The sequence below is a fragment of the Mercenaria mercenaria genome, chromosome 3 (assembly GCF_021730395.1).
Source record: "Mercenaria mercenaria strain notata chromosome 3, MADL_Memer_1, whole genome shotgun sequence".
In the NCBI taxonomy this organism is placed as follows: domain Eukaryota; kingdom Metazoa; phylum Mollusca; class Bivalvia; order Venerida; family Veneridae; genus Mercenaria; species Mercenaria mercenaria.
The window spans coordinates 54,844,043-54,866,351 of NC_069363.1; the positions used below are offsets into that span (position 1 = coordinate 54,844,043).

General features: G+C 36.6%; 1 protein-coding gene across 1 annotated transcript; it reads left to right on the forward strand.

Annotated features, from left to right (window-relative positions):
- The first annotated feature begins 482 nt into the window (after positions 1 to 482).
- On the forward strand, positions 483 to 20,601 carry LOC123525744 (uncharacterized). Its single transcript, XM_053538554.1, has 13 exons — positions 483 to 618; positions 1,409 to 1,499; positions 2,988 to 3,136; positions 4,651 to 4,857; positions 5,643 to 5,771; positions 6,348 to 6,411; positions 7,653 to 7,798; positions 8,544 to 8,618; positions 13,259 to 13,405; positions 13,922 to 14,129; positions 14,771 to 14,981; positions 15,266 to 15,423; positions 16,309 to 20,601. The coding sequence occupies exons 3-13, from the start codon at positions 2,992 to 2,994 to the stop codon at positions 16,379 to 16,381; spliced, it is 1,563 nt and encodes a 520-aa protein (XP_053394529.1). The 5' UTR covers positions 483 to 618; positions 1,409 to 1,499; positions 2,988 to 2,991; the 3' UTR covers positions 16,382 to 20,601.
- The last annotated feature ends 1,708 nt before the right edge of the window (positions 20,602 to 22,309 follow it).

The following is a 22,309-nucleotide window of genomic DNA, read 5'->3' on the forward strand; positions in this document are numbered from 1 at the left end:
GTGTGGCTGCATTTGAACTATGTAAAGCGCCTTTGAACGTGAAAGTGATCATGGAAAGGGCGCTATATAAATCTGGTATAATAATAATAATAATAATAATAATAATAATAATAAAAATAATACTCAACAGAAGATGTAAGAATAAAGCAATTATGACTATAATATTATGCCTTTAAATTAGCGTTTTAGGGTGACAATAATCACAAATAAGTTTGTTATTTTGAAATTCTTATTTTTCTGCAGATCTACAAGTAGTTAAAATGTATACACGAATCTTTTAAATCTCATTTATTTTTTCTGAACTCGGTATCGGCTCAAATGTAACAAAAGCATGTTTAAAATGTATGAAATCGTACAAAATGGCTTCCTCAGAAAAAACAATTCCAGGGGAGCATGCCCCCAGACCCCTCTAGAAAGTGCCTCCCTATATTTTAACCTCTGGCTACGGGCCTGCTATAATTTTGAATGCACAGTGTTTGTTATACTTTTTGACCTTGGACTGGTACATGATTAGTATTAACCGTGTGTTGAGAATGAGTATGAAAATCAATACGCAGTCGAGATTCTGACACACATTAAATATAGGATTCATTGATGCGGTCAAGCAAGAAAACTAAGGTAAATTGTTAATAGTTTCTTACAGAATATATTATAAAAGTTATGTTAATGTTTATACGTTTTCTGAGTAAATGTTTTTCTAATTTCGGTAGTTATATTTCGTTCATAAACAACGCTGACTTGCATACGTGACCCAGATAATTTATCAATCTTCGTTGGGCAATTAGTCGTGCATACCTGGCTTACCTGGTTAGTGCACTTTTATTATTCATGTTTTGTTAAAGGGAATATATTTTTTCCTGTATCTTCTTTTGTTAACGACTGTCCATACTTTTAAGTCAAAAAAGCAGACTATTAATTTAAAGTAGACCCATTATTTGCTGTCTAAGGTCTATTTTTCATCAGTATAAAGAACACCTTTCACCTTTATAATGTGTTTCCTTCTTATTTGTAAAGATTAACAAAAGTTATCAGCCAATATCATAATCTGTTAAACATTATGTCAGCTCAGGTTAGCCTAAACTAATGTCCAGCTTATTAAATTTTATTTACTGGTAAGAGCAAGGAAATAATAAATTCTATACTTCCCTGTTACCATGGAGACCGAAATGCTATCGTCACTGTAATATGATGGTTGTCATTGTTTACCAGAACATATGGTAAAAACTATGAAGCAAAACAAAAACAACGTTTTCTGCGAGTCATCAGGAAAAACACTTATTAAAATAGTGGATATTTTTGTTTGTTTGTACCAGCAAATTTAGTGGAGGGCTTGGAATTTTACGATTTTAACTGGAGTGTGTGATAATTTGATTTTATTTCATCTTGCTTTTCATTCTTTTCCTTCTAGCGTTGTGACAACAGACCGTTCCTTACAAGACGGGTTTAGTTGAGTAAGGCTCCTCGGAAGTTGGGTAACTGATCGTATGCTTTTCAGGGAGGTATGTCTCTATTTTAATTAGATGTGGTGCCCCCCCCCCCCCCAACCCACAACACACACACACACACTCCTTTCATTGTATATTGTTTCATGACTCGAGGTGAAATATTTTTAAGAGTGCAACACAAACTTTAAAGTTTTTACGCGTATTGTCGCAAAGTGAGAAATAAAACGCTCAGGTACACAAATTTGCATGCTGCATAATATTCCTACATGGTTCCATGACTAGGTGGAATATATTTTAAGGATATTTGCAGCAAAAGAAATCACTTTTATGTGTTTTTTTTTCACTAAGGCAAAGACGATAACTCTTGTTCTGTTGAGTGAAATCCCAAACAGAATACCAAGCGTGCAACTTCACGTGCTGGTATAACAATTCTCCATTTTATGACTCTAAGTCAAAGACTGTTTGAGGTCATACACAAAGGGGTCCGGCACATGAGTGGTCTATGGAGTAGTTATATTAGTATGATTTTTTTCATAATTATGACTCTAGGATTCAAAAATAAGTCATTAAACTTAATGCACTCATGTGCCGGACCCCTTTGGTCATACATATGGCACAAACTTGTATGCCCTTTATGCCTACTTATGACACTCAATGACAATAACTCTAGTCTGACTGACAGAAATCCTGCACAAAATCCCAGGTGCTCAACTTCACATGCAGTGTAATATTTCTATGATGTTTCATGAAACTAGGTAAAATATTTTTGGGGTATTTGCGACACAAACTTAGGCCTTTCTTATGCATATTTTGACTAAGTCAAGGGCTTTTACTTTGGTCTGGCCGAGTTACATCGCTAACACGAAACCCCAGATGCACAATTTCACATGCTGAATAATATTCCTGTAATGTTTCATTATCCGTGGTCAAATCCTTTTTGAGATACATGCAGCACAAACCTATGCCTTTCTTATGTATATTTTGACATGTCAAGGGCCATAACTCTGGTCAGCCTGTGTGATATCCTAATTTAAACACCAGGTGTACAACTTTCCATGTTGAACAACAATGATGTTAGGTTTGTTGACTCTGGGTCAAACGATTTTTTAAAAGTGCTCGAAACAAATTGACACTCGATCCTTTGGATCTCAAGCAATAGTTTTGAGACATTCAATAAATGAGCCGCGCCATGAGAAAACCAACATAGTGGGTGTGCGACCAGCAGGTCAGGCTCCATGCTGTTCGCTTTTAAAGCCTATTGGAATTGGAGAAACTGTTAGCGAACAGCATGGATCCTGACCAGACTGCGCGGATGCGCAGGCTGGTCTGGATCCATGCTGGTCGCAAAGCCACTATGTTGGTTTTGTCATGGCACGGCTCAAATGTATAATATTTTAAAGCATAGTGTAATTGTTTAGGTATGAAGCATACACCTCTAGACAGATTGATTCTGTAGTCTCTATTAAGTGTTGTACGATGTACATGCCCGACACCTTTAGAAATTTAATGTGGCATAAGGAAAGAAACGTACTTCTATTTCAGGAAGATGGCGGAACAAGTTTCGCCGGCATTAGAAGGTGGTAAAGATGTAATTACACATTGTACATGTAATGTTAAAAATAAGAATTATTCTGTCAGTCTGACAAACGGCGAACTAACATGGCACATTGCAGGCAACACTGAACAGAAAGGTGACTGTTGGATATATATATACATACTTTTTTCAATCAGATGAATTATGAACATGTGTTGTATTACATGAGTTTTATTATATAGAGAAAAACTTTGCATTTACTTGTAATAATTAATGACACACTGGAAATAATTGTTCAGCATCTTTCGTTTCATTTGCATTCATTGGAATTTCAGACAGTTTAACTTACTTTTTGTTAATCACAATCGAGTCTGCTCTGGGTCTGTGAAATACTACCAGCCTTTGTTTATACACGAAAATATCTTGAACGTACATGTACACTTGATTCCACGATGAATCTTCCTTTTTCTTGCTTGCCAGACTGGGGTTTCCAGTGATTTCAACGGCGCTGGAAAAATCCATCTTACACCCCTATCTATATATACTGCATAGCGCCTCTTTTCGAGTATTACGTGCAGTGGAGAGCCCCTACCGCTTAGCTCAGTAGGGAAAGGGCAGATGTACAGATCGTGGGGTCTTGCGTTCGAGCCTTATGCGAGGCGTATGTTCCCCGTGAGGATTCTGAAATCATTCGTCCTCCACCTCTGATTCATGTTTACTTGCGGCGAATGGTTACAAAATCAGCCAGGAACACTGGCGAGGTTAACTGCCTGCCTTTACATAACTGAAATACTGTTGAAAAACGGCGTTAAACCCAATACAAACAAACAAATACACCCCGTGGTGTAAGATGATCAAGTACATCTACGTAGTAGATCTGTGTAATAATTGTTATGTTTTTATTTTACGTGAAACTGGATAAAATTCAAATACATCTGTGTTTCCTCTTCGTTCCTTATAAAATATAACGTTATTTTACGGAAAAAGACATACCGTTTTACTGCAGATGCTAAACCGGAACTTTTACGTTGTGTTTACGTTTTACGCTTTTTTTTTCTGTGTAACGTCATGACGTACTTCCTTTTTACGGACGTAAAGTTTCCGCGCTTTGTCAAAAAGAAGTACTATGAGACAGTTATTTTTATGAAGTTATTTCTACTTTTATTTGTTGAATATGGCATGCAAGAAAAAAAATCAATCACTTGTGGTGGGTGCAGATGGGAATGCCCGGCTCCCGTAACTGTTTACGCGGTAACTCGGCGAGCCTCGTTACCGCCAAAACAGTTACCCTGGAGTCAGATATTTCTATCTGCATCTACCGCCACCGAATGAATCATATAATCTGCACTTACATGTCCGTTTCGTTGGGTTAACTTCACACTGACACAGTTATAGGTCATTTGCGATTTTCCAGAATTTGGTAGTGGATGAAGACTTCATTTGACCCTCAGGGCATTATTTCAGGCATGAGTGGGACCAACCATCAGTAAACCAGCTGGATGGCTTCCCAACATGAAAAAAATCTACAACCCATGCAATAAGGGATGTACTTATATATACCTACAGTTGATAGAAGATATCATTAAGTCATCAAAATGTAAAAGAAATGTTACAAATGTGTGCTTTGGAATACTTTTAAAAAGCTATATATATTCAAATATATATTTTCAGAAATACAGACTGTCAGAACAGTGGACATACTTTCTGTGTCACTACAGAGCTCAACAAAACAGAACAGTAACAATGACAGTGTGTGTGTCTCCTATGTTAGACAGGAGAAAAAGTACATATTGAAATCATGTTCTGTTGTGTTCACAGCTGGTGATTTACAGTTAATCGGTAACCTTCATCAGCAAATCACCGATGTGATCAGAAACGGTAAGTGTATTTAAGTTTGCTTAAACTCAGCATCTGAGCATACGGGGTTAGGAATCAGTAGGGAGTTAATGAAAAGAAGTTAATTTGTTCACTGATTTTCGTTAATTTTCCCCTGACCCTCGTATTATTTTAACGATTTTATAGAAACTTTATGTAATAAATTACGTTTGAGACACGATATCTCGAAATCTCTTATCTGAAACTTCCGGCTGTCTCGAACACATTGTCAAGTTCTGTTTTACGTCGAATTTGGGTTATCTCTAAGTAGAACGCTCGGTCCCTTTGAATTTGAGATACCGAGTTATATAAGAAGATCCTTTGAAAGCACAGAACGCAACCAAGCATAGTAATAGCTGCCCAGTTATCGAAAGGTAATGAATGAAGCTTGCAACATTCCTCACGTCCCTACGTAGTACATCTGTTTTACATGAAGGTTTTATTGTAGATGACTAGAAAATATAACAACACCGAGTTCAAGTACGGGGAACATTTTACAGCCACCACACGCTACTTGTATACTGTTGTTTTAATAGTTGATTAAATCTATAAGAAGATCCTTTGGGTAAAGACTTGTAACAAACTGCGTTTTTGTAAAGTGTTTACCAGATAGTTTGACCTCCAGACTTCTAGATTGTTACTTCAAGTCTTCACATCATTGGCTAGCAGAATGGGAAGTTTTATTCTTAGCAGAATATCTGACCCGGTTAGATTTCAAATTTATGCAACATAAATTCGTGATATTTTAGTTTTGCAGTGCATGCCATGGTATTTCTAAATGTTTTCAGTTGGACAGAAACCAAAGAGGTTGTTGGTGCTGATCAATCCAGTGAGTGGTAGAAGCAGGGGTAGAACTGACTATGAACAAAAGGTGGCACCCATCTTCCGGGATGCTGGGATAGACACGGATGTCATTGGTATCATTGTACACTTATTAAATGGTTTGCTGGACAGTGGTCAATACATCTCCCAAAGTTTTCGGACGCCAAGTCAGCAGTTTTGACTTTAGGCCGGCAGTTCAATAAATGTTTTGTTAAATGACATCATCGTTTTGGTTATTCTATTTGAATGTCGATATCCTTGTATTTATTTCGATTTCTTGGAAAGCAAACCACTTATGTTTGTAACAAGTTACTTTAAAATGTAAATATAAGGAATGGTTGCTGTTTTTGTGCGTTTAAATGGGTATAAACCAAATTGGGACTTTTTGCAATTTATCCAAGAAACGGTGTCTCGATTCATGGATTTGCAAGAGGTTCCAATGTGGTTTGTGCCCGTCTCATACGTCTAAATAAACATAACAGCATTTAATTTTTAATTAAAGAGGTGATATATAAAGGCACGCTCTAATAATTTTACTCAAAACATTAAATAATTTATAGAATTATCAGTTACATGAACAACAAACAAGATTTATACTTTTCTCAGTGAAATGAATTGTACATTTGTGCCTTGCCTTATATATTTGTTTTATTTAGCTTATTTGTTTTTAGTCACAGAAAAAGCGCATCACTGTGAGGAAATATTGTCAACATATGATATAAAGTCAGTAAATGGGTGAGTGCAAATTTCAGAGATGAGATATTGCTTACATACATACCGCAATAAATACCGGGTGATTGCGTAGAAAAAGGGTTGAGATTTGTTTAAAGATAATTCTTTTTAGCTCATCTGATTTTTTGAAAAAAAAATGATGAGTTACTGTCATCATTTGATCGGCGTCGGTGTCGGCGTTGGCGTTGGCGTTTCCTGGTTAAGTTTTATGATTAGGTCAGCTTTTCTCCTAAATTATCAAAGCTATTGATTTAAAACTTGCAACACTTGTTCACCATCATAAGCTGACTCTGTACAGCAAGAAACATAGCTCCATCCTGCTTTTTGCAAGAATTACGACCCCTTTTGGACTAAGAAAATCGGATTTCTTGGTTAAGTTTTGTGTTTAGGTCAGCTTTTCTCCTAAACTATCAAAGCTATTGATTTAAAACTTGCAACACTTGTTCACCATCATAAGCTGATCCTGTACAGCAAGACAAATAACTCCATCCTGCTTTTTGCAAGAATTATGGCCCCTTTTGGACTTAGAAAATATCAGATTTATTGGTTAAGGTTTATGTTTAGGTAAACTTTTATCCTAACTTATCAAAGCTATTGCTTTGAAACTTGCAACACTTGTTCACCATCATAAGCCGATTCTGTACAGCAAGAAACATAACTCCATCCTGCTTTTTGCAAGAATTATGGCCCTATTTGGACTTAGAAAATCAGATTTCTTGGTTAAGTTTTGAGTTTACGTCAACTTTTCTCCTTAACGATCAAAGCGATTGTTATAAAACCCAAAGCAGTTATTCGCCATTTAAAGCTGACTCTGCACAACAAGTACCGTAACTCTGCATTGCTCTTTGCAAGAATTATGGCACTTTTTGGACTTAGAAAATCATGAGTAGGACAATATTTCTATTATACAGAGACAAAAAAAGTAAGATGGGCGTCTGCACCCGCAAGGCGGTGCTCTTCTTTCTATTTTCGAATCTTTGAGATAAACTCGATTATACTGAAAAGGTTGTGGGGCATCATATCATTTCATAAAATACCTTTAAAATCTTTAAATAGCGAAACAAAATTATTTTATATCAGTGAAACTGCCCAAGTTGTCGAAAGCTTTCAGACAAGACCACTGTGAGAAAAAAAAATGTAAGTATTTTGGTGGTTTATGCTGTTTTCAAATTACTCCCTGATATTTGAGGTTCGAGTTTATTGGAATGATAGTCAGAAATAAAATTAATTCATTGCTCCTCCAGGTTAGTTTTGGTTGGTGGGGACGGATTGTACCACGAGGCGGTGAATGCGTTAATGAAAAAACTGGCATCTGAACAAGGTCTTAATGTGGATGATCCTGATGAAACATTACCCAGTATTGATCTTCCTATGGGATTGATGCCATGTGGTCAGTTTACATCTGCTTTTATTTCATTACTTTACCTTACTCTTTACTAAGTAGTAGGTCCATAGTTTGTGACTGGGCTATATTCAACACGTTTTCTGGGAAAATAAGACAAAAATTATAATTAGATTGTGAAAATTAATTTCTGATGCCATGTAAAACCCTTATTGAGTGGCTCACTGGTCATTAATCGGTCTGTCCGAACTCGGACAATAGTTTTGACTATTGACTGTCAAGTTATTCAATAATAGTGTATTATTACGCGACTCCTTAAATATATGGCTGGTCCATAGTTTGTGCTTAATGACTGGATTATTATTTTACCAAATTTTTTCTTCCAATCAGCAACTCCCGTTTGTACCACACGTGACCGTACAGTATAGTATGTAACTATACAATTTTATCCGTACTGCTTGATGTAGAAAAATCTATTCGAATCTCCATGTTGACCAATAAACGTTTCTTGCATACCAGAAAGGTGTTTCCGGTAATTTTACCCGTGCCAGCAAAACCCAACTGTTTTGATCAACGAATAATTTCAAGCTTTAGATTTTTTGTTCAACAGTGACAGTATCAGTAAACGTTTTTACCCGAGTTAAACATTTTGTAATGCAACCAGCAGATATCATATTTTCTAACCCATTCTTGTATTTAAGAATTTCGTAGTTTTATTATTTTAAACAGTTTTGAATGATTTTGCATGGTAGTTCAAATAAATTATGACTAAAACAAGTAATTTCTGTTGAAGGTACTGGCAATGGGATAGCAAGTGATTGTTATGGTAATAAAGATGTTACTACGGCAGCACTGTCAATCGCAATAGGTAATGTAGTTAGTGTCTTTGATTTGTAAATGATGGTAATTTCATTCAGGGACTTCATTCTTCATTGATCATCGATGTCCTAACGAAATGAACAAAAAGATTTAAACATGCCATGAACGCGCTGCGAACATAACATGAACATACCCATTCACATGAAGTATTCGCGGGATAGCTGTGAATATGCTGTGATTGATTTGACACTAGTTTTGGGGATGTTCGCCGTAAAACCAGTGATAAAGGTAAAGGTAAATTTTATTTACCGTCGCTTTGGGAAACGATTACTAGTAACATAAGCTCTGTATAGCTTTTAGCGACCCTATATTAAGAACAGTTAAAACCAATTATACCTTATCCCCAGCTATTTGCTTGTACCGATTTACAGCTGGGTCGACTTAGGCAATTGTGATAAAGTGCCTTGCCCAAGGACACACCGCAATTGGAGTAGCCAGGATTCGAACCAGGGCCCTTCACCTCCATAGGAAAGCGTCTTAGCCCTCTCGACCAATGCGTCACACACGGTTAATTCGCCAGAAGAACTTAGAAGAATGTAATCTTTCGGTAATAAGTTCATGAAGAACTTTTATTTCACCAGGTAATTGTAGACGAATTAAGTTGTAATATTTTATGGATATTACAGTGGTAGTTGATATGTTATTACAACCAATTTTTTGATATAGTTTATATGGGATAAAACTGTATGTATATACAGACAAAATTTAGATTGATTTGAAAAAAATTGATGAGTTTATTGTCTCACTTGGTCGGTTATCGGCGTCCGACTCGGCATGGGTTCGACTTTGCCTGGTTAAATAGTTTATGTTTAGTCGACTTCTTAAATAATCACTGTCCATGCTTGTGAAACTGGAATTTTTACAATTTTTCTCCATCATAACTCCCGTTTGTTACAAGAACCGTACATATAGTTTTTGCAAATTTATGCCACTGTTGATTAGAAAATATCGATTCTCTTGTGATAACGTTTTTGATGTAAAGGTGTTCAACTTTTCTCCGTGCTAGCAAAGCATGCTTTGACAACGGAATATTTCACATCTTAGATACGCTTGTTCACAGGACATACATAAACTCCATTATGTTTTTGCAAGAATATATATTTCTACCCATTCTTGATTTAAAATTCAGTTTTACTTGTTTAAGTTTTATGTTTTAGGTAGCATAAATTATACTAAACATCAAGTAATTTCTTTAATAACTGCAATGGTGCAATGATTGTATGGTATAAAGATGATTACAAAACGCCACTGTCTTTCGCAAGTATGTATTAGGCTTTTGATTTGTAAAATGATGTAATTTCTTGGATTATTTTCATGTTGGTCATCGTTTCCTCAAACTATGAAGCAATAGATTTAAACTTCCCAAACCCCTTGTCAACATCATAACATACCCTTACATGAAACGCAACATAATCATCTGCTTTTTGACATAATTTGATGTTCGCCGTTATGACCTGAAAAAATAAATTTTTTGTCGTTTGGGAAAAAATAATTATGTTTAGCGACTATTTATACATAAACTATCTATCAGCTATTGCTTTACAAAGCTGGTCAAGCAAGTATATGTTCCCAAGACATACGATTGGTACAATTGAACATTCAACAACCATGAACGTCTTAGCCCTCTGCATTTTATGCAGAGATGAGATGTTTTTGGGTAAAGTTCATGAAAATTATTCAAGGTAATGGACGAATATTTAATATTTATATAAAGAATACAGTTGAGTCGTATGTACACCGTGATAGGGCGGTTAGACTTTTTATTTCAAATATCAATGGTGATTTCTTAGAGGACAGGAATATATTTTTACTCGTGTTAAGTCAGAAAATTTATTTCTAATATCTATACATGTATTAATATATACCTGAATAAACTAAATTCTTTTTTAAAAATTATATAGATGCTTAATTTTTTTATCTGAATCAAGTTATTTAAAAGGAAATATAGAAATGACAATTTAAGCTTCATAAGTTTGATAACTAAATTGTAAAACTAAAATTGACTTCATGGGAGGTTTTCCAGATTTAAGTAGTCTTATGTTATTGTGGTTAAATAAATATATGTACTTTGACACTGTTATTTAAAATGCAGTTAACAATTAAAATTCATACATATTTTACCTAATATACTAAGTACCATGATATGAAAGAAACATTGACATTGCCAATTTAAATTTGTCACAGACTCAGTGCTTGAATTTATAGAATAAATTTATGTTCATAATTTCTGTCATCTTTGTTTTGCACTATTTCTGTACATGCTAGTTTGAAGGCAATTTATGGATGGGTTTTGCTTGGTTAAATACATGTAATTGTTCTCAGTTTGTTCACAGCATATTCACAGCAGCCTGTTCGCAGCATTAAATTTGCAGCAACTTATTCATGGGATGATTGCATCAGCCTGTTCGCGGAAAGTATGCAGCAACTTATTTGTGGGATGATCACAGCAGCTGTTTCGCGGCATTAAGTTTGCAGCAACTTATTTGTGGGATGATCGCATCAGCCTGTTCACGGACAGTATGCAGCAACTTATTCGTGGGATGATCACAGCATCCTGTTTGCAGCATTAAATTTGCAGCAACTTATTCGTGGGATGATCACATCAGCCTGTTCATGGAAAGTATGCAGCAACTTATTTGTGGAATGATCACAGCGGCCTGTTCGCAGCATTAAGTTTGCAACAACTTATTCGTGGGATGATCGCATCAGCCTGTTCACGGAAAGTATGCAGCAACTTATTTGTGGGATGATCACAGCAGCCTGTTCGCGGCATTAAGTTTGCAGCAACTTTTTCGTGGGATGATAGCATCAGCCTATTCAAGGACAGTATGCAGCAACTTGTTTGTGGGATGATCACAGCAGCCTGTTCGCTGCATTAAGTTTGCAGCAACTTATTCGTGGGATGATCGCATCAGCCTGTTGGTGGCATTAAGTTTGTAGCAGCTTATTCGTGGGATGATAGCATCAGCCTGTTCACGGCATTAAGTTTGCAGCAACTTATTCGTTTGATGATCGCATTTCACGGACAGTATGCAGCAACTTGTTTGTGGGATGATCACAGCAGCCTGTTCGTGGCATTAAGTTTGCAGCAACTTATTCATGGGATGATCGCATCAGCCTGTTCGTGGCATTAAGTTTGTAGCAACTTATTCATGGGATGATCGCATCAGCCTGTTCAAGGACAGTATGCAGCAACTTGTTTGTGGGATGATCACAGCAGCCTGTTCGCTGCATTAAGTTTGCAGCAACTTATTCGTGGGATGATCGCATCAGCCTGTTGGTGGCATTAAGTTTGTAGCAGCTTATTCGTGGGATGATTGCATCAGCCTGTTCACGGCATTAGGTTTGCAGCAACTTATTCGTTTGGTGTCCGCATTTCATGGACAGTATGCAGCAACTTGTTTGTGGGATGATCACAGCAGCCTGTTCGTGGCATTAGGTTGGCAGCAACTTATTCATGGGATGATCGCATCAGCCTGATCGTGGCATTAAGTTTGCAGCAACTTATTCATGGGATGACCACAGCAGCCTGTTCACGGAAAGTATGCAGCAACTTATTCGTGGGATGATCACAGCAGCCTGTTCACGGCATTAAGTTTGCAGCAACTTATTCATGGGATGATCGCAGCAGCCTGTTCGTGGCATTAAGTTTGCAGCTACTTATTCGTGGGATGATCGCAGCAGCCTGTTCGTGGCATTAAGTTTGCAGCAACTTATTCGTGGGATGATCACAGCAGCCTGTTTACGGAAAGTACGCAGCAACTTACTCGTGGGATGATCACAGCAGCCTGTTCACGGAAAGCATGTAGCTATTTATTCGTGGGATGATCACAGCAGCCTGTTCACGGAAAGTATGCAGCAACTTATTTGTGGGATGATCACAGCAGCCTGTTCACGGCATTAAGTTTGCAGCAACTTCTTCATGGGATGATCGCAGCAGCCTGTTCGTGGAATTAAGTATGCAGCAACTTATTTGTGGGATGATCACAGCAGCCTGTTCACGGCATTAAGTTTGCAGCAACTTATTCATGGGATGATCGCAGCCGCCTGTTCGTGGCATTAAGTTTGCAGCAACTTATTCATGGGATGATCGCATCAGCCTGTTCACGGACAGTATGCAGCAACTTGTTTGCAGCAAATCCAGTTTGCAAGTTAACACCAAACAAAACATCCAGTGATCAGTGTGTACATTTTATCCAAGGTTCGCGGCATATTCCCCTAATATTTGCGGTCCACTATAATATTTCCTTAAGAAAGGTAGAAGTTGCAAACAGGAGGAGGTAAAAGTTCTCTAGGTCCTCTCATTTGAAAATTATTTGTTGCAAGTAGTCAGAACATCAGACCACTATACTAACTGTCATGAGATATGTTGAAATATGGTCAAAATTGTATGTCTTGAAATGTGTTGAAATATGGTCAAATCTGTATGTGATGACATATGTTCAAATTTGGTAAGGTGAACTTTTTAGTGCCATCGTGGCCCTCATGTTTTGTTCATACTTTCATGTATTTTTATTTTCAAAATTGATACACTTCATGTGCTCAGGATATACTTTTAGAGAATGCAACAGTTTACTGGCAGCTGTTGTTATTGTCTTGATTTTTCAATGATAATTCCTTACATTCCAGGCTATCAGTACCCGGGGAACATGATGAGTGTTCATAGTGGCAACAAGCTGATTGCTTACAGTATCGTGTTGGCAGGTTATGGGCTATGGGGTGACTTGATGTATGCAGCAGAATCTAGGAGAGGTCAAGGACTATGGAGATATCAAAGTATGATTTTGCCTTAAGTTGATGCAAATCTGTGTTAATTAATGTTTTATTACATTGTGTGCGTTTGACCGGACATTCATCAATTCATCAGTCCTGTCATAACACGTTAATATGGAGACTATGCACGTCATTTTATTTTGTATGAATGTGTGTTCTTACTTCTGTCTCCCTATCCATTAATCACAAAAGATGGATCTTGCAACAACTTAACAATTGAAGGAGACTTATTCATGAAGCCTGATGGATAGATAGGTAGATGGGTGGCTTGATCGAGGGATGGCTCATGGAGAATATAAGGCAATTCTATTACTTTTATTATTGTTTTCTTTTCATACCGGCTACAGTTCATTGACTTGCTGAAAATAATTGAGATAATACTTGTCATATCTGTAACATGTTGCAAATTTCTTAGTCTTGGTAAACCTTGTATCTCGTTACATAGTTTTCTGTATATTGAAAATTGCGTGATAGTGTGCGATGGATTACAATTTAATATAATGTGTTTATGTGTTTTAGTTGCAATAATGCAACAAATGCTGATGAAACCCTACCGCAGAGTAAATTTGACAATAGAGTATACAAGCCGAGAAATCCGAGAAAAACAAAATGATAGGGAAGTTAACGTACAAACAAAAGACGAAATGGACAACACAGATATTGCTGGTAATATGAAAGAAACTCCAGATAGCACTGCACAACCTGACGCTGTGACAAGTAAAAATGGGTAAGTTTCCGGTATGCCCTAATTAACTGCAAAGTGACAGTGTGAGCTTTTGTGATCGCGCAGCGTCCGTCGTCCGTCCGTGCGTCCGTCCGTCCGTGCGTAAACTTTTGCTTGTGACCACTCTAGAGGTCACATTTTTCATGGGATCTTTATGAAAGTTGGTCAGAGTGTTCATCTTGATGATATCTAGGTCAAGTTCAAAACTGGGTCACGTGCCTTCAAAAACTAGGTCAGTAGGTCAAATAATAGAAAAACCTTGTGACCTCTCTAGTGGCCATATTTTTCAATGGATCTTCATGAAAATTGGTCAGAATTTTTATCTTGATGATATCTAGGTCAGGTTCAAAACTGGGTCACATGAGCTCAAAAACTAGGTCACTATGTCAAATAATAGAAAAAACAACATCATACTCAGTTCAAAACTGGGTCCTTTGGGGACAGGTGAGCGATTCAGGACCATCATGGTCCTCTTGTTTAAATGAAGTTCTTATGATAATATTGTTGTGTCTGCTGCACAGATATTTGTATCTACAGAGAGTAAATTGTTGCAAGGAACCTATTTAGACCCCTTGTATGATTTTACAGTATTTAACCGTTAATTTATCTGGCCCTCTGCAAGATAATGTATTCTTTATCTTCAGTTTCCATTCAGCAACAGTAAAAGAAAATGTAATTGGAGCATTAATTTCACTAATGACGCGGTCGGCAGCATTCACTTCTACCGGAGAGCCGGCATTGACTTCTGCCGGGGAACCGGATGTTTCACAGATGATGATGTGTTTGAACAAGTCATCCCGGCTCATGAACTTGATCAGCTTCCTTTTTCAGATGATGACACTCAACTACAATGCCGTAGGTGCCATCATATCTATATCAGTAATATTTTAACATACAAATTATATAAATAAGGATAGTCTGATACAGAGCGTAGAAATATTGGAATACAATTTCTTGGTGTTTTATACAGCCAGACAAAAGTTTCGGCTACTCAAACCTATGCTGTGACAAATAATTTCCTTATTTTGAGATGCGTCAAGTGAGCAACACATTTCAGGAGTTGTCAAAACATTGAGATATATACATACAAATGTTCGTCACATACATACGATCTTTGATACTACAATTAAATTTTACAGATTGATAGAAGAGATGATATAACAGTTCTGCCTGGTAAACAATGGACGGTAAAGTTAGAAGACCCAAGTCAGCCGGAAACAGAAAATTGGGAACTTGAACACATCATGAGTATTGATGGCGAGTTTTTTAGATTGCCTAAACCAGAATTTCAAGCAAAGTAAGTATATCTAAAGTTAATTACAATACTATCATCAGTCATAAGAGCACTTTTTTTCCAAATAAGTTACAAAATATTGATATCAATATTTTTTCCCTTGTGTCTTATCCTGGAGAACAACAAACAATTTATTTTGTACCTCACGCAAACACTCCTTGTTTGAACACATGTGGTAAAGTGTTTATGCAATATTTGATTCTCATATAAATCATATGCATGAAATTGGTCTTCTTTTTAGCTGACAACCGCAAATAAAATGTGTCTCCTTTTGCATCAGCCTTAAATAGTATACAAAACTATATTTTAGACAACGAGTGATGCACATGAATTGACCTACTGACAAAACTTTTGTCTGCAACGCGTTTTGCCGACAAGAGCATTCAAGAAATTATATGAGTTAATACGGTTTAAATTTGTTTGGCAATGGGAGTTCATTGGCCAAACGTCAGAATATTTGACCAAAACTGTTTCACAATTTCATTGACATAGCTCCCTATATGCACTTTAGGCACAAACCCATGAGATGTGACAAAACAAAGATACAAAAATGTGGCTTGAAGGTAACTCAAATGTACGTGAATGATGCTCGTAGAGCATGCTGCATGACTGCTTGAGATGTGTGTGCTGACACATTGATTCGAACCAAGTTATGACCTTTTTTTTAAACTGTCTGGCCTCTTGATGACATCTTGTTGTGTTATGGTCATGAAACATGTGTGTTGTCAATAGATTGTTTGTTCCATCCACGACGGTCTGCGAATAATAGCTTTATCAACTAAAAGCTGACAAACTCACTTTCGAATATCGCAGCAGTAGATTCACTGTCCAAATATTAAGTGAAATTTTATGCAATTGAGAGTTATTTTGAATGTTCATCTTTTTCAGATTGCTGTATGACAAAATAAAATTGTTCAGCAACATGCCGTATGCAACGAAAAGGGAGATGAAAAAGACATGATGCATTTATTTGTATCAGAAATTTGTGTTCATTTTGTTAAAAAGATATATGTGTTTAGATACATTACAATTTGGTATTATCTAAAGTTTGATTAAGGATAAATAGAAATGGTATATCTCTTTTAAATTCATTGTATTTTTATATTGTCTTTTCTAGACGGGATCCGTTGCGTCTCTTGTTTTATCGTCTCTGTGATGTCTAGATATTTACAAGAAGATTTACTTCAAGCTTATATTTGACTGTTCAAGAAGCCCCATAGCATTTTGTACTTTAATTTTGACTGAGATGTCCTCCATTCATCGTATATTTTCGACGTAAAGTGAGACTGATTTGTTCTTCAGTTTTACATTAAAATCATGACTAAAATCAGAGAAAAGCTTTTAAACTCTTCCACATTTGACTGCTGTTTATCATGAACATTTATGTTCGTCACAATGCTGGTAATTTGTAAATACTTGCCTCACCATTTGTTTAGAATTTAATTGGATAATTACTTGCGAAAAGCAATTTTGCAAATAGCTTTATTGATTTGAAGACTGTCTAACTCTTAAAGAGCTTTTAATATATATCTGCGCCATTTAGAGAGACACAATCCTTGCCATTTGACAAGTATATGCCCGTTGTCAAACCAGTTAAGATTTGTATTTATATTGACACCTAATTCAGCTAAATTGTCAAAAGTATTTGATAAACCAGAAGTAGAAATCAAAATGAAGCAGTAGTTTGAAAGGAAACTGACAATCATGTCATATAGAACATTACCCTATAAGCAGCGACGAAGCCGGGGCAAGCAAACAGTTGTAAATGTTCTTCGAATGTGTCCCTTTCCAAAAGAGAGGGTCAATATTCTTTCACTCATGTGTGTCAGTCTTTAGAAGTTGGTAAACCATTTGGCTTCCGGTCAATGAATAAAGAATGCTTAGTCTCACATTCTAACACGACCAGCAAATAACTTACATGCATGTAGAGCAACATCTATCTCGGGTTATTCTGCAATAAACCACTCGCGTGCAATGACGTCATCCGATCCAGGTGCGTAACACGGTCGTAAAAAGTAGTTACCATTTTTTCTTATACTGTTGATACTAGTATGTCGTGTTAGAATCAAAATAATAAGTTCCAAAGTGTGATTCTTATGCGAAACAATATATCACTCAGGCCTACGGCCTTGGTGATATATTCTTACGCATAAGAACTCAAAACTCGGGTTATTCTATGATAAACCACGTTTGGGAACTTATTATTTCTTAAATATTCAAATTTCATGTGATGATTGCCTGTAGTCAGTTGGCCCTTATTGTTTTCAGGTCAAAAATCAAGTTTACTGTGTCCAAACTGAAACGGTTTTCGCTTAATACGTGTAAACGCTTTGACATACAGATATCAAACTTCGTAGTATGACTGCCTGTGATCTGTAAATGACACTATCATTTTGGATGTCAGTATGTCTAGAATCAAGGTCACTGGGACCTCGAGACTGAAACCCGTTTCCACGCAATAATCGTGTAGATGGCCCCTATTGTTTTGGTCTAGGGCCAAGGTGACCTCGAGACTGAAAATGGTTTTCGCTTAGTAATTGAAGTACTCTTTAGTCCACAGCTTTCAAACTTCATTAGATGATTAACTTGCTATAGTCATTTAGATGACCCCTTTTGTTATGAGGGTAAGAACGTCATTGTCATAGTGATATCGGGACTGAAAATTAGACAGGCAGTCACGGGGATCATACATCTCTTGTTTACCGAATTTACGCATATCATTTTTTAAACTCCTCTCTTGTTTTTATTTCTTTTCTCTGTCGAAAATTTACTTATTTCAATTAAAACTGAACAAAGTCATGAATGATCGTTATGTTAAAATTGACCATAAATCAAAAACAGTCTGACGTATATCAACTGAGCTGTGACACTTGAATTCTGTAAATGTTTGGTAGAGATAACAACAAAAATATCAAGTATGGAGTTACAAATGTTTAAAGTGTATGCCTCTTTTACGAATTAACAGTTTCTATATGAAAGCATGTATTTTGATGACTTTATTTAAACTCAACTTACGTGCTTGTTCACTGTGATTATATGACGTGCAATGCACATGTATCATTACTCTGCTTTCTTTTCTTTTTTAAAAATGTTGTACCATTTATTTAACTCATTCTGAACTTTGTTCAGGGTAAGCTTTTAGTATAGATGGGTCGTCATGCGTCTTGCGTCAACATTTTTACTTTAACATCTTCTCGTTTGAAACTACTTGTCAAACGTTCACCAAACTTGGTCTTTAGCCTTGACGTATGGCCCTCTCTAAAGTTTGTTCGAATGGTTGCATTTAATTTATGTAGGAACCGCCAGAGATGAAAGAGGGAAAAAACGTTTTAACAACTTCTTCTTATGAATCACATGAAATAGTTTAATATACGTGGTTTGTATTGTCCTTATGTGGTCTTTCAAATTTGTTTAACATGATCTCTGTTGCGGCCGACATAACTTAAACTTTCTGAAGAAACATTTAAACATCTCGCCTCATGAACTTGGGATAGATCCTCGCCAAAGATTGATTTGTAGCATCGTTGTATGGTCTTCTTTCAGATTCTTTCAAATAATTTCGCTTGGCCGATTTTAGCACTAGCTAGACATAAAAATAGAAGAAAAAAACTACTTATTGCTATGAACTTCTTTAAGGATCATCACCAGATTGCTTCTGTAGCATTCTTGTAAGGTCCTTTATCACTGTTTTGCGGCCCTTTTATGCTAAAACACGAAACAACTTCTCGTGAACCACTTCATGGATTTTAGCTCATCTTAGCCAAAGGCTTGTGGTGAGCTTTTGTGACCGCTCAATGTCCGTCGTGCGTCGTGTGTCGTGCGTCCGTCAACATTTTCTTATAAAATCTTCTAGAAAACCACTGGGCAGAATTACACCAAACTTCACAGGAATGATCCTTGGGTGGTCCCCTTTCAAAGTTGTTCAAAGAATTTAGTCCATGGAGAACACTGGTTGCAATGGCAACCGAAAGGAAAAACTTTAAAAATCATCTTGTCCAAAACCGCAAGGCGTAGAGCCTTGATATTTGGCTTGTGACATCATCTTATGGTCCTCTATTAAGATTGTTCAAATTGTGCCCCTGAGGTGAAAAGACTGTTTAATTATATTTACCTGATGTACCAAAGTTGTTACGGGTCACCTTACTATAACCTTGACCTACTGACCTACTTTCTTGTTGTTTTTTTTAAGATACAGCCTTGAAATTTGGATGACATGTAGTTTTGCATACCGATTTTAAAACTGACTTTCAGTGACCATGAATGTGACCTACTGACCTACTTTCTAATATTTTAGCATCAGTTTGCCATTTGAAACATGTGGCTCATATTATTCAGGTGAGCGAGTCAGGGTCATCATGACCCTCTTGTTGCCACACATGGTCTGTAACATCCATGTTCAGACCTATCTCAAGCTCTGCATGACCACTTTTAGGGCAACTACAATCTGACTAAAGTACATCTCCTGTTACGCTACGCTTAGGATCTGAAGACGTGCTATTGATAGCCTCGTTCTGACGACCGTTCCGCTAACCAGTCAGAGCCTTAATTACAACATTTTGTAAATCTAAGGTATGTCGATGGTCTTACTAGGATGCCCATCCAAGTCTTCCGTCCATCAAAAGCTGTAAATGCGGTAATATGACTTTTCATGAGCAGCCAGAACTCATCTGCGGATGTCTCTAAATTGCTTTTTGTACTTTTAGCATGTGTAAATGTTGAGTTCTGCTCAACCCGGGGCTAGAGGGCGTGGACGGTAGCATGCATTTCCACTACCGTCCATGAACAGGCTCAATCAAACCGAGCCTGCAACATTTTCGTTTTTGTCGTGTTGGGCGACCTGTGAAGTTTTTTAGAATAGATACTAAAGGTAAAACATTGTGCCCGTACACATTTCTAAATATGTCTCCGATATCAAGGTCACGAATCTTCATGACCGACGGCGGCCATCTCTGTGATATTACAAGATGAATGTTTTCATACTAAACACAAGTGTTATGTGTCAGAATTCATGTGTAAGGTCAGGTTTAGGTGAACGACTTGGGGCAATCATGGTTCACCCGTTGCTATGTTTGCAGGTATCCAGTTTCAAGTTTTCTGTTGTAACGTATCTTGATGGTGCTTTATTTTGTTAATATGGATATATTCCCAAATTGTTTTTATAAATAAAATATTTATCTGTTATTTTTATGATATTTTATTTTTAAATGTACCCGAACTGCTTCTGCATGTATACGTCAGCACAATGGTTAGCTGTGGTGTAATAAATGGTGACATTAGTTTTGACAAACTAAACTTAGCTGAGAAATTTTACTCTTTCTTTACTACCCTTGTATCTAAACTTGTAGAAAAATTATCAAATTGTTTTAGTAAGGGTAGTAAAACTTCTGTGACAAACATTTAACTTACCAGTTACTCATTTTCAGTAGTGGTTGATATAAAGTCTTAAGTACTTGAAAAAAGTTGGAGTGCTAATAAAGCAACTGGTTTAGATGTCATTTCATTTTTGTTATAGAGTTCCCATTGTAGTATGTCCTTTCAGCCATGTCATCAGTTTTTGAGTCGTCAAAGGGTCTGCCCAGATGATCTAAGCTCGGCTGAATGTATCTCTTTCTTAAAGAAAATGATAAGACCGAGATTGGAGATTATCTCCCCCTGTCCATTCCTGGCATTATATCAAACACTTTTGAAAATATTAGTAATTATTCTTTGAATGACAAAACCCTCTAGTTCATATTTCCAGCCTGGGTTTAGATATCGTTTTTCTAAAGATACTGGTCTGATTCGACTGTCCGACTTCATCAAATTCAGTATTGATAAAGGCAATACGATATAGGAATGGTGCTTCTTTGACATAGTCGACCATAGTATCCTACATACATAACTTGAAGCTATGGGTTTCTACCACAACACTTGTCAATTGATTTAGGTCATATATGCCCGAGAGACAAAACTTGTTGATGTTTCAGGCACATTTTCATCCTCAGTGGTATCCCTCAAGGGTCAATTTCAGGTTCTCTCCTGTTTTTGATTTATCTAAAGTATACATCAGCTGTTGTTAGAATAAGCTCTTTCTGTAGGCTGATGATTCAGGTAGTCTGGTCAGAGGTAAAAATATATCCCATATAGAATATATGTTTTCCAGGGAACTGGAACAGGTTAGCATGTGGTTGGTTGATAATAAGCTTCTATTCCCAGCTTAATGGTAAGGCTGATTCAATACTATTTGGTTCTAGACAGTGGTCATATGTCTTGTAATTGTCAGAATATTCAACCAACCACTCCACTTAAGTAACTGGGTGCACCTTTGGACCAAGCGTTATTATCGTTTGTAATGGCTAGGTCAGTCATTAAGACCTAAACGCAGATTATGTTTCTGTGTAGTAAAGTCTTTTTTTTACTATGAACACAAAAACAAACACCTAGTCATGCACTGTTCCTTATCTGATAGTAGTGCTTGCAACAATTTATACATTAACTTATATCATCACAATACATATTGGGTAGGTTTGTTTCTTTGCTGAAATATACTAATTCAATAAGGAACTGTATTTTGTGCTGTTAAATAAGATTTCTGTGATAGCAATTTTATTATTTAAAACATGTCATATGGTATCATTGCGATGGTTTAAACTTGATAACAGCTATGTCTCTGTGTCATTACACTAAATGGGGAAAGGAAAATTCACTGCTCATCATTGGACTTGGTATGAATGTCAGACTGTTTTCTTCATTTATATATTTATGTATGTTACTGCCATGCCGTGTTCATTTTTACCAAAATAATTCAATCTATCTACCCAACACACAATCTCATTGCAGCAAGCATTTATGCAAAAAGACTGCTCTATACATGTATGTCCAAAACAAGCTCTGAAGTGGCCGTTAACAC